Source organism: Anolis carolinensis, chromosome 4, assembly GCF_035594765.1.
Source record: "Anolis carolinensis isolate JA03-04 chromosome 4, rAnoCar3.1.pri, whole genome shotgun sequence".
NCBI classification, from domain to species: Eukaryota; Metazoa; Chordata; class Lepidosauria; order Squamata; family Dactyloidae; genus Anolis; species Anolis carolinensis.
The window spans coordinates 154,099,689-154,113,320 of NC_085844.1; the positions used below are offsets into that span (position 1 = coordinate 154,099,689).

General features: G+C 43.9%; 1 protein-coding gene across 2 annotated transcripts in view; it reads left to right on the forward strand.

Annotated features, from left to right (window-relative positions):
• The window catches only part of LOC103278655 (uncharacterized), a 356,515-nt gene that overhangs the window by 53,891 nt on the left and 288,992 nt on the right, over positions 1 to 13,632 (forward strand). For both annotated transcript variants that reach the window (XM_062978047.1, XM_008109290.3), the window contains exon 2: positions 734 to 855. In XM_062978047.1, coding sequence (XP_062834117.1) covers positions 772 to 855 — 84 coding nt within the window. In that variant the 5' untranslated portion in view covers positions 734 to 771. The remainder of the gene's footprint in view (positions 1 to 733; positions 856 to 13,632) is intronic.

Sequence of the window (13,632 nt, forward strand, 5' to 3'; positions counted from 1 at the left end):
AGGAAGCTATAATTAATCATAACTTCTTTATGTCTAAAACTTGTTTTAATGTTGAATCCCATAATATGACTTGTTTGGAAGCCATTAAATCCCAATTTGAATATAAAGAGAATGCAATGAATAAATAATATTTAAATAATATATCAAGACAAGTTTCAGTCATCCAAATGTAACTGATATGCGTTTCCATCTCAAAGCAACAACTGTTTTATCTGTGGCAAGAACTGGGAGTATTTGTATTCAGACTCAGATGAGATGTCCCAAAGGAACACAGAAATGCACCGAGATTGAAGTATTTCATATGATGCAATGAATGGATAGTAAAAGCCAAAGACGATCATGTGCAATGGTACATTTCAAGGGGATTTGTCTTATTGTGGGTTTCTCCCCCTCTTCCTCCCTTGCCGCCATTAAAACAACAACAAAATCAGAAAGATGCACAATGCACATTTTTATAAGGGGCTTTTCAGAGGGCATAAATATATGATTGCTGACATTTTGCCTCTAAGGACCCTTTTGAACACATTATCTCCAGAGCGTTGCTCCAATCTGACTGTTTAAAATAGAACAAGTTGGGAAAACTCCCTTCAATGTGTTTTCAATTGCAGATCATGGCACTTTCATCCAACAATTTTTGAGAAGATAACTTTTAATTACAATAATAAGAACCACATGGGCAGTTGATTGATGCAAATCTGATGTGTTCTCTTACTTTATTAATCTTTTTAATTAGAGTCAAAAGAATGTTTTATCTGTCGGGAAGGAGATGAGATGGGCCGTGACGCTCTGCTGCACTTCTGTGACTGCAAAAACTTGATTGCTCACCAGAAATGTCTTTTAACTTGGATACAAAAGGTAAGGGATGCATAATGTGCTCTTTACAGTTTAGCTTGTTTGGTCTTTCACTCTTCTTGCTATAGCGTTTCTCATTACCATATGGTAAGTACTCGAGTAGACATTCACTGTGTTATTTGCCAGCAGCTTTTAGGCAGGATGGCTAGCTAGCTATAGTGCTCCACAGATGTTGTTTCACTGCAACTCCCATGATTCCTTGCCTTTAGCTATGCTGGCCAGGACTGCTGAATTCACAATCCAACAACATCACAGTCCAATAACTTCTGAAGCCCATTTCTATAGGCTGCAGTTTTTCAAGGGAAAAACTATTATGGGTCCAAATAATTTCTCCATCCACATCCTATTCAAAAAGAGAGGTCCACATGGGGTAAAGGCTGCCTACCATTGCTATAAGTAACAAACGCTTTCAAAGTAAAAATAATTGAACATTAAAAACAAATAGGTAATAAATAAGATAACAACAGGTGAAAATTTAACAGCACACCAAGCATAACAGTAAAAGAAAGCAAATGCAGATTCAGATAAGTACATAAAAGCCTTCTAAGTGGGGTAGAATAATACTCACGTAACATGGAGAGCATTCAAACATTAGAGGAGGACCACTACCACCATGGCCCTGACCCTGCCATTTCCTTCAATGTGTCTTCAGTTGCAATTCCTTGCACTTTCATCTAACAATTTAGAGGAGATTATTTATAATTATAATAATACGAACCACATGGGCAGTTGATTGATACAGATGTCACAACTTTCTTCTGTGCATCAGGGCCCCACATGCTGAATGGATAGAGTCACATGAGTGGAAATGGGTCTACTGTTCTGGTTCCAATAAGTTTTTTGTTTTTTTTACATTTGTGATGGGTTTTCAGGATTTTTTTTCTTTTGGATAAATGATTTATTTCAACTAAAAAATGAGTTTTTTCCATTTTTGTTTTGGCAAAAACAGTTTAGAAATGCCAAAAAAACCCCCAAAACAACCAAACATGCACAAAAGTGCTTGTCAGAATCTGAGACCCCTTCTACACTGCCACATTATCTGTTTTGAACTGGATTATATAACAGTGCAGACTCATATAATCCAGTTCAAAACAGATAATGTGGATTACCTGTGTTCATAATCTGAATTATATGGCAGTGTAGAAGGAGCCTGAGAAATGTCAAGACTCCTTCTGTCACTGAGGGAAGAAAGATTCTAAATATTTGTTGTATCCCTGCATTACTAATACAAGGTCAGCTTTCTCTAGACTAGACTGCAGTTACTAAACTAGTCAAAGATGACAAAAAATAGCTCTCACTGCCCAGGGTAAAGGCCAAAACGAAGAAAATACTCATATTTTGATTCTACCTCTTTCAAGGAAAATAGCTAGTCAGGTGAATCCCTTTCTCCAGACCCACCCACTTATTATCCTGCTTACTTATATGTTACCTGGATTAAGTTTCAATCTGTTTTTCCTCATCTAACTGACTACCAATGGTTCTATCAGCTTCTTGGGATTAGAAGTCTGCATACTGATTATATTTTAGTCCACAGCCCATAACCATCAGTTCACAATCATAATTTCCACTATCCAGGCTTCCTTTAACTCTTAAAATCTGCATTTACGATAAACTATTCAATTAATTTCACTTCAAAAGGCTGTATGGGAGTAGTGATCAGTGTTTAACATTTGAAAGGAGAGGAACTGAATATCAACACTGCCTCAAAGGCTCTTTCTGAATTTCTGTCCCTAGTTGACCAGCAGATATAATTCCTCAGCCCTTGGTTTTGGGGAATGCATGCTGCAATTCCTCACCAGTACTTTTACTTCATTCCTTATAATACCAGAGCCACTTTTGAATGTAGTTAGCTATGTAATTGGTAGCTGCAAATGTAATTAATAGTTATGATTCCATTCCACCCCACCCCACCCCCCACCCCCGCCCAAGTTATCACAGCAGTGGTAAGGATGATCACACTGAATTGTCATAACTCACACTTTACCTGTTGGGAAAATTGCACATGTAAGACAGGCATTTACATTGACGGGTTTTCAGAAATTCCAATACATAATAGTATATGTAAGGTATCTACTTTCTTATAGTACACAGTAATTTCGTATTGTAATGCTGTATATTTACATTCAAACCAGTGTGGTGTAATGCACATTAGAGTACAGATCCATTGGCATATTAAGCATACAGATTCAAAGCAACCAATATACTCTGTTTTATGTTTCATTCTGTGAAAACATATGATACTAGATGCTAGAAACCTGGAAGAAGCTTCAAGATATCTCACATATGTTACAGAAAATTTTCCTGTACAGTATTCCACCTTGCAAGGGGGGGGGGGGGGATCTACTTTTTGAACATCTATTTTGGTAAAGATTCTGGATGAATGGATTTTAATCTTGGACATTCTTAAAATTGTATATAATGTGACTTTATTTTGTAATGGTATCTGTTTTATATGAACTGTTGTTTGGTAGATTGTTTTATATGAATTGTTGTTTTTACATTGTTTTTAGGCATTGAATTTTTGCCTATTTACTGTAAGTTGCTTTGAGTCTCTTCGGAGAGAAAGGCGGGGTAAAAGTGATGTAAATAAATAAATAAAGAATATGCTGTAGCTCTACTTATATGATTACTAGGGATGTGCAATCCATAAAAAATGCTTCAAAAGTCATTACAAAAGTGGGGGTTGCTGGCATTTAATTTCTAAAGTGTTTCTAAAGTTTAGTTACTTAGTGATAAATTCGTTACTATAATGAGAGTAATGAAATTTTCTTACTATTTCGTTACAGTAATAGCACACAATTACTATAATTGGGGAAGCTCCATTCTCCCTCATTTTTACAGCTATTGGGGTGAAATTCACTACAATAGTATAACACATTTACCATTCTTAGCCCACCAAAGTTCAGACCGTTTCACTTATCCACGGATTTTTGGGGAATTTTCAAAGTTTTTATAAACAACTTTTTGTAATGATAAAGAAAATACGTTCTTAGTTTGCAAGTATTATTTCCTGCTTAATTGTGTAGTCCTTACTTTGAAAGCAGTGGTTCTACACCTGGAACTTTGTTGTTAAATGAGTGGATGACGATGTTAAATTGGTGGACTGGTGGATAGTCTTTGCATGTCCCCAGAGCCGGCCCTAGATAATTTTTAAGTGTAGGCGAACAGGATTTTGGCGCCCCCCCCCCCCAAAAAAAAACATTCACTGAAAAATAAAAGCGTTGGATAAGCGAAAATGTTGGATAATAAGGAGGGATTAAGAAAAGCCTCTTAAACATCAAATTACATTAAAATTATACAAATTAAGCACCAAAACATCATGTTTTACAACAAATCAACAGAAAAAGCAGTTCAATACACGGTAATGTTGTGTAAAAGGTAAAGGTAAAGGTTTCCCCAGACATTAAGTCCAGTCATGTCTGATTCTGGGGGTTGGTGCTCATCTCCATTTCTAAGCCGAAAAGCCGGCGTTGTCTGTAGACACCTCCAAGGTCATGTGGCCGGCATGACTGCATGGAGCGCCGTTACCTTCCCGCCGGAGCGGTACCTATTGATCTACTCACATTGGCATGTTTTGAACTACTAGGTTGGCAGGAGCTGGAGCTAACAGCGGGCACTCACTCCGCTCCCGGGATTTGAACCTGCGACCTTTTGGTCTGCAAGTTCAGCAGCTCAGTGATTTAACACACTTCGCCACCAGGGCTCCAATGTTATGTAGGAATTACTATATTTGCAAATTTAGCACCAAACATTGAACAGGGATATAGGGCAGTGTGGACTTAGATAACCCAGTTCAAAGCAGATATTGTGGGTTATTCTGCCTTGGTATTCTGGGTTATATGGCTGTGTGACAGCCACTCATAAATTCCCACTCCCATGCATCCTACACATCCTCAGAATCTGCTGGAATTCTATGAAATGATCAAATGATAATGCATCACTTGAAATATGTAGTATTTATGCTTTTCTAAATGCACACAGAATTATTTTCCAGCAAAGATGTAACAGCAAGTGCACCTACCTACCAGGCATGGGCAAACTTTGGCCCTCCAAGTGTTTTGGACTACAACTCCCACGATTCCCAATAGCCTCAAGCCCTTTCCATTCCCCCCTTAGCCATTTAAGCTAAGGGGTAAAACCTGGACACAGTATATTATTTGAGAACATAGAAATGCTGGACCACTCTCACATCCACCATGTCAAACTACACAGAGAAGCCACTGAAATCCACAAGAAGCATGTGGACAATTTCAACAGAAAGGAGGAAACCATGAAAATGAACAATATCTGGCTACCAGTATTTAAAAACTCTAAAATCAGGACAGTAAATAAAGAACAACACACACAAAAACAGAGGAATTCCAGACATGAATCAATCAGGGGCAGCTCACACCTCCCAACAAAGGATTCCCTTAGGTAAGAAGCAGCCAGTCTTTGAAGCTGCAAGGCAATTCAGTGCTAATCAAGGTGGCCTATTGCAACATTCACACTTGCCTTCCAACCTGGACTTTCAACAAATATTTAAGCCCCACTTCCCTAGTTTCAAACAGACCTCACAACCACTGAGGATGCTTGCCATAGATGTGGGCAAAACATCAGGAGAGAATGCTTCTGAAACATGGCCAGACAGCCTGGAAAACTCACAGCAACCCAATGATTCCGACCATTAAAAATTTTCACAACACATATCCATGGAATGTTCAGGGTGGGAGAAAGAACTCTTGTCTGTCTGTTGGAGACCAGTGTGACTGTTGCCATTAATCATTTTGATTAGCATTGAAAAGCCTTGCAGCTTCAAAGCCTGGCTGTTTCCTGCCTGAGGGAATCCTTTGTTGGGAGGTGTTAATCAATCTGAAACATTCACGCTTGCCTCAGGCAGGCAAGAGTTCTTTCTCCCACCCTAAACATTTCACAGATATATAAACCCGACTTGCCTAGATTCCAATAGACCTCACAACCTCTGAGGATGCCTGCCATAGATGTGGGTGAAGCGTCAGGAGAGAATGCTTCTGAAACCTGTTGTCGAAAGCTTTCATGGCCAGAATCACTGGTTTGCTGTGGGTCTTCCAGGCTGCCTGGCCATGTTTCAGAAGCATTCTCTCCTGATGTTTCGCCCACATCTATGGCAAGCATCCTCAGTGGTTGTGAGGTCTGTTTGAAACTAGGGAAGTGGGGCTTAAATATTTGTTGAAAGTCCAGGTTGGAAGGCAAGTGTGAATGTTGCAATAGGCCACCTTGATTAGCACTGAATAGCCTTGCAGCTTCAAAGACTGGCTGCTTCTTACCTAAGGGAATCCTTTGTTGGGAGGTGTGAGCTGCCCCTGATTGATTCATGTCTGGAATTCCTCTGTTTTTTTGTGTGTTGTTCTTTATTTACTGTCCTGATTTTAGAGTTTTTAAATACTGGTAGCCAGATATTGTTCATTTTCATGGTTTCCTCCTTTCTGTTGAAATTGTCCACATGCTTCTTGTGGATTTCAATGGCTTCTCTGTGTAGTTTGACATGGTGGATGTGAGAGTGGTCCAGCATTTCTATGTTCTCAAATAATATACAGTGTCCAGGTTTTACCCCTTAGCTTAAATGGCTAAGGGGGGAATGGAAGGGCCTTGAGGCTCTTAGAGGCCAGTGTGACTGTTGCCATTGAAAAGCCTTGCAGCTTCAAAGCCTGGCTATTTCCTGCCTGAGGGAATCCTTTGTCGGGAGGTGTTAATCAATCTGGCCAATTTGAAACATTCACACTTGCCTCAGGCAGGGTACCTGGCATAGATAAAGGGGAAACTTACAGATGGAATGCTTCTGGAATGTGGCCATAGAGTCAGGAAACGTCATAGCGAGCCAGCCTTTACCTTCAAGGCCATGAAAGCTTGAGTTAAAAGTGGGGAAGAGGAGGAAAGGGAGGGGAGAGCAAGGAAACGGAAGAAAGAAAGGACTCGACTGGAAAACGAAACAGGGAAAGAAAGGCAGGGATGAAGAGGGAAGGGGGAAAAGAGCGAAGGAATCCAGAAAGGAAGGAAGGAAGGAAGGAAGGAAGGAAGGAAGGAAGGAAGGAAGGAAGGAAGGAAGCAAGCAGGGAGGGAGGGAAGGAAGGAAGGAAGGAAGGAAGGAAGGAAGGAAGGAAGGAAGGAAGGAAGGAAGGAAGGAGGGAGGGAGGGAGGGAGGGAGGGAAGGGAGGGAGGGAAGGGAGAAAAGAAGGAAGCATGGAGGGAGGGAGGGAAGGAAGGAAGGAGGGAGGGAGGGAGAAAAGAAGAAAGGGAGAAAAAAAGGAAGCAGGGAAGAAGGGAAGGGAGAAAAGGAATGAAGGAAGGAAGGAAGCAGGGAAGGAGGGAAGGAAGGAGGGAGGGAGGGAGGGAGAAAAGAAGAAAGGGAGAAAAAAGGAAGGAGGGAAGGGAGAAAGGAATGAAGGAAGAAGGAAAGGAGGAGGCAGGAGATGCTGTTTTGAATCGCGGAGGGGGGTGACGCTGCTTCTACCTGTTGCATGCGGAGGGCATGGCCTGGCGACCTGCTGCTGCCCTGGGAGGAGGTGTCTTGGCATGGGGGGGCGTGGCCAGGCCGCATGGTGTGGGAGGCGTGGCCAGGTGGCGTGGAGGCGTGGCCATGCCTTCCGTGCAGCCTGGCTGCATGGTGGCAAGGCCCAGGCAGTCAGGCCGGGGCAGCAAGGGCCAGGTCGCGGTTGGAAGGCCTGTCCCGAAGGTAAAGGAGGCGGGGGGTGGCGCCACCCCCCGGGGGCCTCGACAGCGCCCCCAGGGGTGTGGCGCCACAGGCAAATGCCTAAATTGCCTGACGGTTGGACCGTCTCTGCATGTCCCTCATGCAAAGACAATTTTTTTGCCATTTAATAAACTTTGCCATGTTTTTATGATAGAATCAATTAGGAAATGACTTTTATAACACAGGAACAAAAACTATAGTGTAGAAATCATCAAAGCACCCCTGACAGATCCAGCCTCTGAATAATAATAATGATGATGATGATAATAATAATAATAATAATAATAATAATAATTATTATTATTATTATTAAAGGCCACCCTACTGGGATCTGTGCGCATCATCCGAAAATACATCACAGAGTCCTAGACACTTGGGAAGTGTTCGACTTGTGATTTTGTGAAACAAAATCCAGCATATCTATCTTGTTTGCTGTGTCACAGGGGACCCCTGATGGCACAGTGTGTTAAAGCACTGAGCTGCTGAACTTGAGGACCGAAAGGTCGCAGGTTCAAATCCCGGGAGTGGAATGAGTGCCCGCTGTTAGCCCCAGCTCCTGCCAACCTAGCAGTTCAGAAACATGCAAAATGTGAGTAGATCAATAGGTCCGGCGGGAAGGTAACGGCGCTCCATGCAGTCATGCCGGCCACATGACCTTGGAGATGTCTATGGACAACACCGGCTCTTTGGCTTAGAAATGGAGATGAGCACCAACCCCCAGAGTCGGTCACGTCAGGGGAAACCTTTACCTTTACTTACAATAAAATAATAATAATAATAATAATGAAAACATGTTACACATTTTACAGTGCAACAAGAACAGGTAAGCTCCCTGGCCATCTGATCTACAGAGTGTGAACATACAAGAAAAAATAGACTTTGTGGGGCTAATCATAAATTTTGATGAAAAGGAACAGAAAAGTAAACGTTTTAATTGGCCTACTCTTTGCAGCCAAGTTGGTCTAGCTGATTGTTTCAAAACTGAAGACATGGACAGAGGAATCCCTTTAGTAATGATCAAAACACTGAAAAATTCTTATAAAACATTCAGGGATCTTGTAGCGAATGTTATTATTAAACAACAAGTATTTTTTAAGAAATGTCAAATATGTAATAGTCATTTCATAATAAAAAGAAGGCTATTTTTGTAGCTCATGAAACTTTCTGTATGGGAAGAAAGATTATAATATTGGTTTAGGAAATATTACAGATGTGTATCAGACTCATGCAAATGATGCTTTGGGCTCTTTCTGCCATGCTCTGCTCTAATATTTCTGTCTTTTTGCAGTTGCAAGATCTTATTTTAGTGGGTTCTCAAGATTAAGCTATAAATAGGTGTGATGTTGACTTGGATGGGGTTTTAGAACTCCTCTCCATAATTGGAACCACATGTAGTGAATATTCTGCATCAGCATTAGTTAATATTATCACAAATTCAAGATTTTAAGAAAAAAAATCCCTTATTCTGCAAAGACTCCGAAGATATAATTTAGGTTATACTTATATTGTGTGGTTTCCAATTCGTGCCAGAACAAGAAGCTAGTCTGGTGGTCATATCTGCAGTCTGATCATCCACATTTTCCCCCATTACGATTTACCACAATTGTTTGTGACTTTTGTATGATGCCAATACTGTAGCAACTAGAGATTGTGATCCTGATTGTGTTTAGCCAATGCAATGAAATCAAGAAATTATTTCTGGTGAAAAGTGCCAAAATGAGTATTGGGGTAGGGCATACTTTAGTATTTGTACAACCAAATCCCCAGATTTTAAGCAGTAGAACTACTTTGAGGAGGCTGACTGAAAACTGTAGCCTTGAAAAAAATGAGCTGCAATCCTACATTTATTTATTTATTTATTTACAGTATTTATATTCTGCCCTTCTCACCCCAAAGGGGACTCAGGGCGGATCACATTACACACATATAGGGCAAACATTCAATGCCCATATACACATAGAACCGAGACAGAGACAGTGTGATGTCTCATGGGCCATGTAGTCCCGTTCCTAGTACTATTGTGGCAGACGAAGAGGAAAACTTTGGTTTCCCACCGTTTCAGCCAGAATTGGAGCCCTTGCACCTGCAGGATGTTTGCCCTCCAGAAGTCAGCCAAACAAGCCTTGGGCAGAATTCTCCCCCGTTCTCTCGTAAGGATAATTATAACCGAGAGAGAGGCACTAGGGAGGTGAATCGCCGAAGCGCCAGAATCGCTGCCAGACAATTAGCTGATTAAGCCTGTTTCCCTTGGGAAATCTTAAGGAGTCATGCATCTGGACACAGTATGGGTTTCACTTCTTATTCCCCAGGGAAAGTGTTCCTTGGCGGGAAAACAAGATCCTATATAGGTGTTTACCTGCAAGGAGATCCTTGCGGAGTCAATTCGTCAGCTTCAGGTGTGAGATCGTGTGTGGACTACGCTTCCACAGTCCATGCCCCCGACTTAGTCCGCCGCTTCCATCAGGCCTACCCTGCCAAGCCGTGGCCCCACGCCTCGGGAAGAGGGCCCATTTTGGAGAGGGGCCTTGAGGAGGGGGATAGTGTGATGTCTCATGGGCCATGTAGTCCCGTTCCTAGTACTATTGTGGCAGACGAAGAGGAAAACTTTGGTTTCCCACCGTTTCAGCCAGAATTGGAGCCCTTGCACCTGCAGGATGTTTGCCCTCCAGAAGTCAGCCAAACAAGCCTTGGGCAGAATTCTCCCCCGTTCTCTCGTAAGGTTAATTATAACCGAGATAGAGGCGCTAGGGAGGCGAATCGCCGAAGCGCCAGAATCGCTGCCAGACAATTAGCTGATTAAGCCTGTTTCCCTTGGGAAATCTTAAGGAGTCATGCATCTGGACACAGTATGGGTTTCACTTCTTGTTCCCCAGGGAAAGTGTTCCTTGGCAGGAAAACAAGATCCTATATAGGTGTTTACCTGCAAGGAGATCCTTGCGGAGTCAATTCGTCAGCTTCAGGTGTGAGATCGTGTGTGGACTAGGCTACTCCAGTTCCTTGTTTCCAGGACCTTGCCATGGACCTTGTTCTAGTTCCAAGCCTGCCTTGTTCCCCGGACCTCGCCTCGGACCTCGTTCTTGCTTCTTGCTTCTTGTTGCCACGTATCAAGTCTTGTTTGCCAAGAATCTAGTTTGTTTTCCAGCCTTGTTGTCAAGCTCCATTGGACTAAAGGACCCTGTCATTTCCCCACACTTGCTCGGCAAGTGTGTGTTTCGGTTATTGGATTATAACTTTGGACTCTAATATCTCATATTGGACATTGATTTCCTGGACTATATTTGACCTTTCCTGAAAGGTCTACTTCTGAACTTTATTCTTCACTTGTTTTTATTGACTTTATATATTCCTTTAATAAAGATATTAGATAGATTCTGGTCTCTGCGCATGGTTATTGGTGCTCTGCAGCCTGGGTCTTGACAGTTTGACTCCGCCACCCTAAGCACCAATTAACCTTAGGCCAGGATGTCTACAGGAACCGGGGCGGAAGCCCAACCACTCAGCTACACCATTTCCAAGGATGAATTAGACAGAATCCATGATACACTCCATACGCAGGAGGGAGAAATACGGGGCTTGAAGGAACGAGGTATCAGGCTCCCTGGCCTGGCGCTTCCAACCAAGTTTTCTGGAGAAGCCTCCAAGGTTCATGTTTTCCGTCGCCAATGCCAGGCGTACATAGAAGCCCGTCAAGCCGAGTTTCCCCAAGAAGATGTCAAGGTGGCATGGATTTACAGCCTCCTAGAAGGACCTGCGGCCAATTGGGCGACGGCGCTATTTGATGCGGGCTCCATGCACCTAAGTTCCGTGCAAAACTTCCTGAATCACCTTAAGGCGACATGGGGGATCGAGGACAATGTAGAGGCGGCCGGCCATAAACTCCGGCGCCTTTTCCAAGGGGACAGGCCGTTGTCCCAGTACATAGCCGAGTTCCGAGTGCTGGCCCAAAACACCGGTTGGAATGATATAGCCCTCAGAGGACAGTTTCGTGAGGGTCTCAACATCGAGATGCAGGAAGAAATTTCCAAGGTGGATCCTCCAAACTCTCTTGAGAGACTTATCGATCAATGTTTACGAGCCGAAGTCCTGCTTGCCAACAAAAAACAGTGGCTCCACGGCCAGAGTGGAAGAGCAGGAGTGAAACCTCCCGCTTCCGCCAGTATTCAGCCACGTCCAGTGTGGAGACCCCCACCACCAGCCCCATACCCCAGAGGAAGCGAGGAGGAGCCGATGCAGTTGGGCAACGTGCGTCCCAGATTAGATGTTGCCGAGAAGCCCGCCGCCAACGTTTAAACCTCTGTTGGTACTGCGGGAACGGGGGCCACTTCACCAGAGAATGTCCAGCCAAGAGAAAGCCCGCCGCTCGCTTGGCGGCGGTGTCCTCCGCGGAGACGGAGACGGCCGAGGCGGCTGGCGCAAAGCCGGCGGGGGAAGCCAGCGACCGGGCATAGAGAGGCTCGCCAACCCGGTCAAGAACCCCACTCAAGAGCCGCAAACCGGGGTCCTATTTCTACTAGTGGTCACATTGTGGTCAGCGAAAAAAGGACCCGTCATGATCCATGCCATGATAGACTCAGGAGCAACAAACAATTTCATCGATAGAGAGTATGCCGACTCTCTGGGATTACAATATCACGATTTCAAGAACGCCCGGGTGGTGCAGGCTATCGATGGCCGTCCCCTAAAGACGGGTCCAGTAAGTCAATGGACTGAACCCACCAGGATGTGGATAAGGGAACACCTGGAAGAGATTTCCTTCTTTGTTACCGAGGTGCCCCACTTCCCTGTGATTTTGGGAATTCCATGGCTGACGCTCCACGACCCAAACATCTCCTGGACCAACAGAGAACTACAGTTTGCTTCAAAATATTGCCAAAACCATTGTCTAGTAGCCAAGGTCTGCCATGCCACAGACGCTGAGCCCATCATCACCTTACCCAAGAAATATTCAGATTTTTGGGATGTTTTCAATGAAAAGGAAGCCAAGAAACTACCCCCACATAGACCATATGACTGTGCCATTGACTTGGTGGAGGGGGCCCCGATCCCGCGAGGAAACCTCTACTCCCTGACGGAACCAGAGCAAGAAGCTCTCAGGGAGTTCATAGAGTCAAATCTTCGCAAGGGATTCATCAGACACTCTCAATCCCCAGCAGCCTCCCCGGTGATGTTTGTGAAAAAGAAGTCAGGGGACATACGCTTGGTTGTGGACTATAGAGCATTGAACAATATCACGAAGCGGAACCGCTACCCCCTGCCTTTGATCTCGGACCTATTAGACCGGCTTCGAGGGGCCAAGGTTTACACCAAGCTGGATCTCCGGGGGGCTTACAATCTAGTTCGCATCAGGGAGGGGGACGAGTGGAAAACCGCCTTCCAGACTAAATTCGGATTATTCGAGTCCCTAGTCATGAATTTCGGTTTATCCGGAGCTCCCGCAACGTTCCAGCATTTTGTCAATGATATTTTCCAGGATTATCTAGATCGGTTCTTGATCATATACTTGGACGATTTTTTGGTGTTTTCTAGATCACAATCGGAGCATGAGAAACACGTCAGAATGGTGTTACAATGATTGCGGGATCATGGACTATATGCCAAGTTGGAAAAATGCGCTTTTGATCTACAAGAGGTAGACTTCCTGGGATACCGCGTCTCGCCACTAGGGCTCTCCATGGACCCGGCAAAGGTTTCAGCAGTATTGGAATGGCGGGCGCCAACCAACAAGAAAGAAGTGCAACGTTTCTTGGGGTTCGCGAACTACTACCGCAAGTTCATTCCAGACTTTGCCCGCTGGTCTGACCCAATCACCAGCTGCATCCGTGGAAAACAGCCTTTCCGCTGGACGGAGCAAGCAGAGAAAGGGTTCCAGCAACTAAAGAAGTTATTCACGTCCCAGCCAATTCTACAGCACCCTGATCCTAAAACCCCTTTTGTTGTGCAGGCTGACGCCTCTGATGTGGCAATTGGGGCTGTACTCATGCAACCAGTGGGAGAACATCTTCATCCTTGTGCCTTTTACTCCCGTCAACTAACAGCCCCAGAGAGAAATTACACTATTTGGGAGAAGGAAC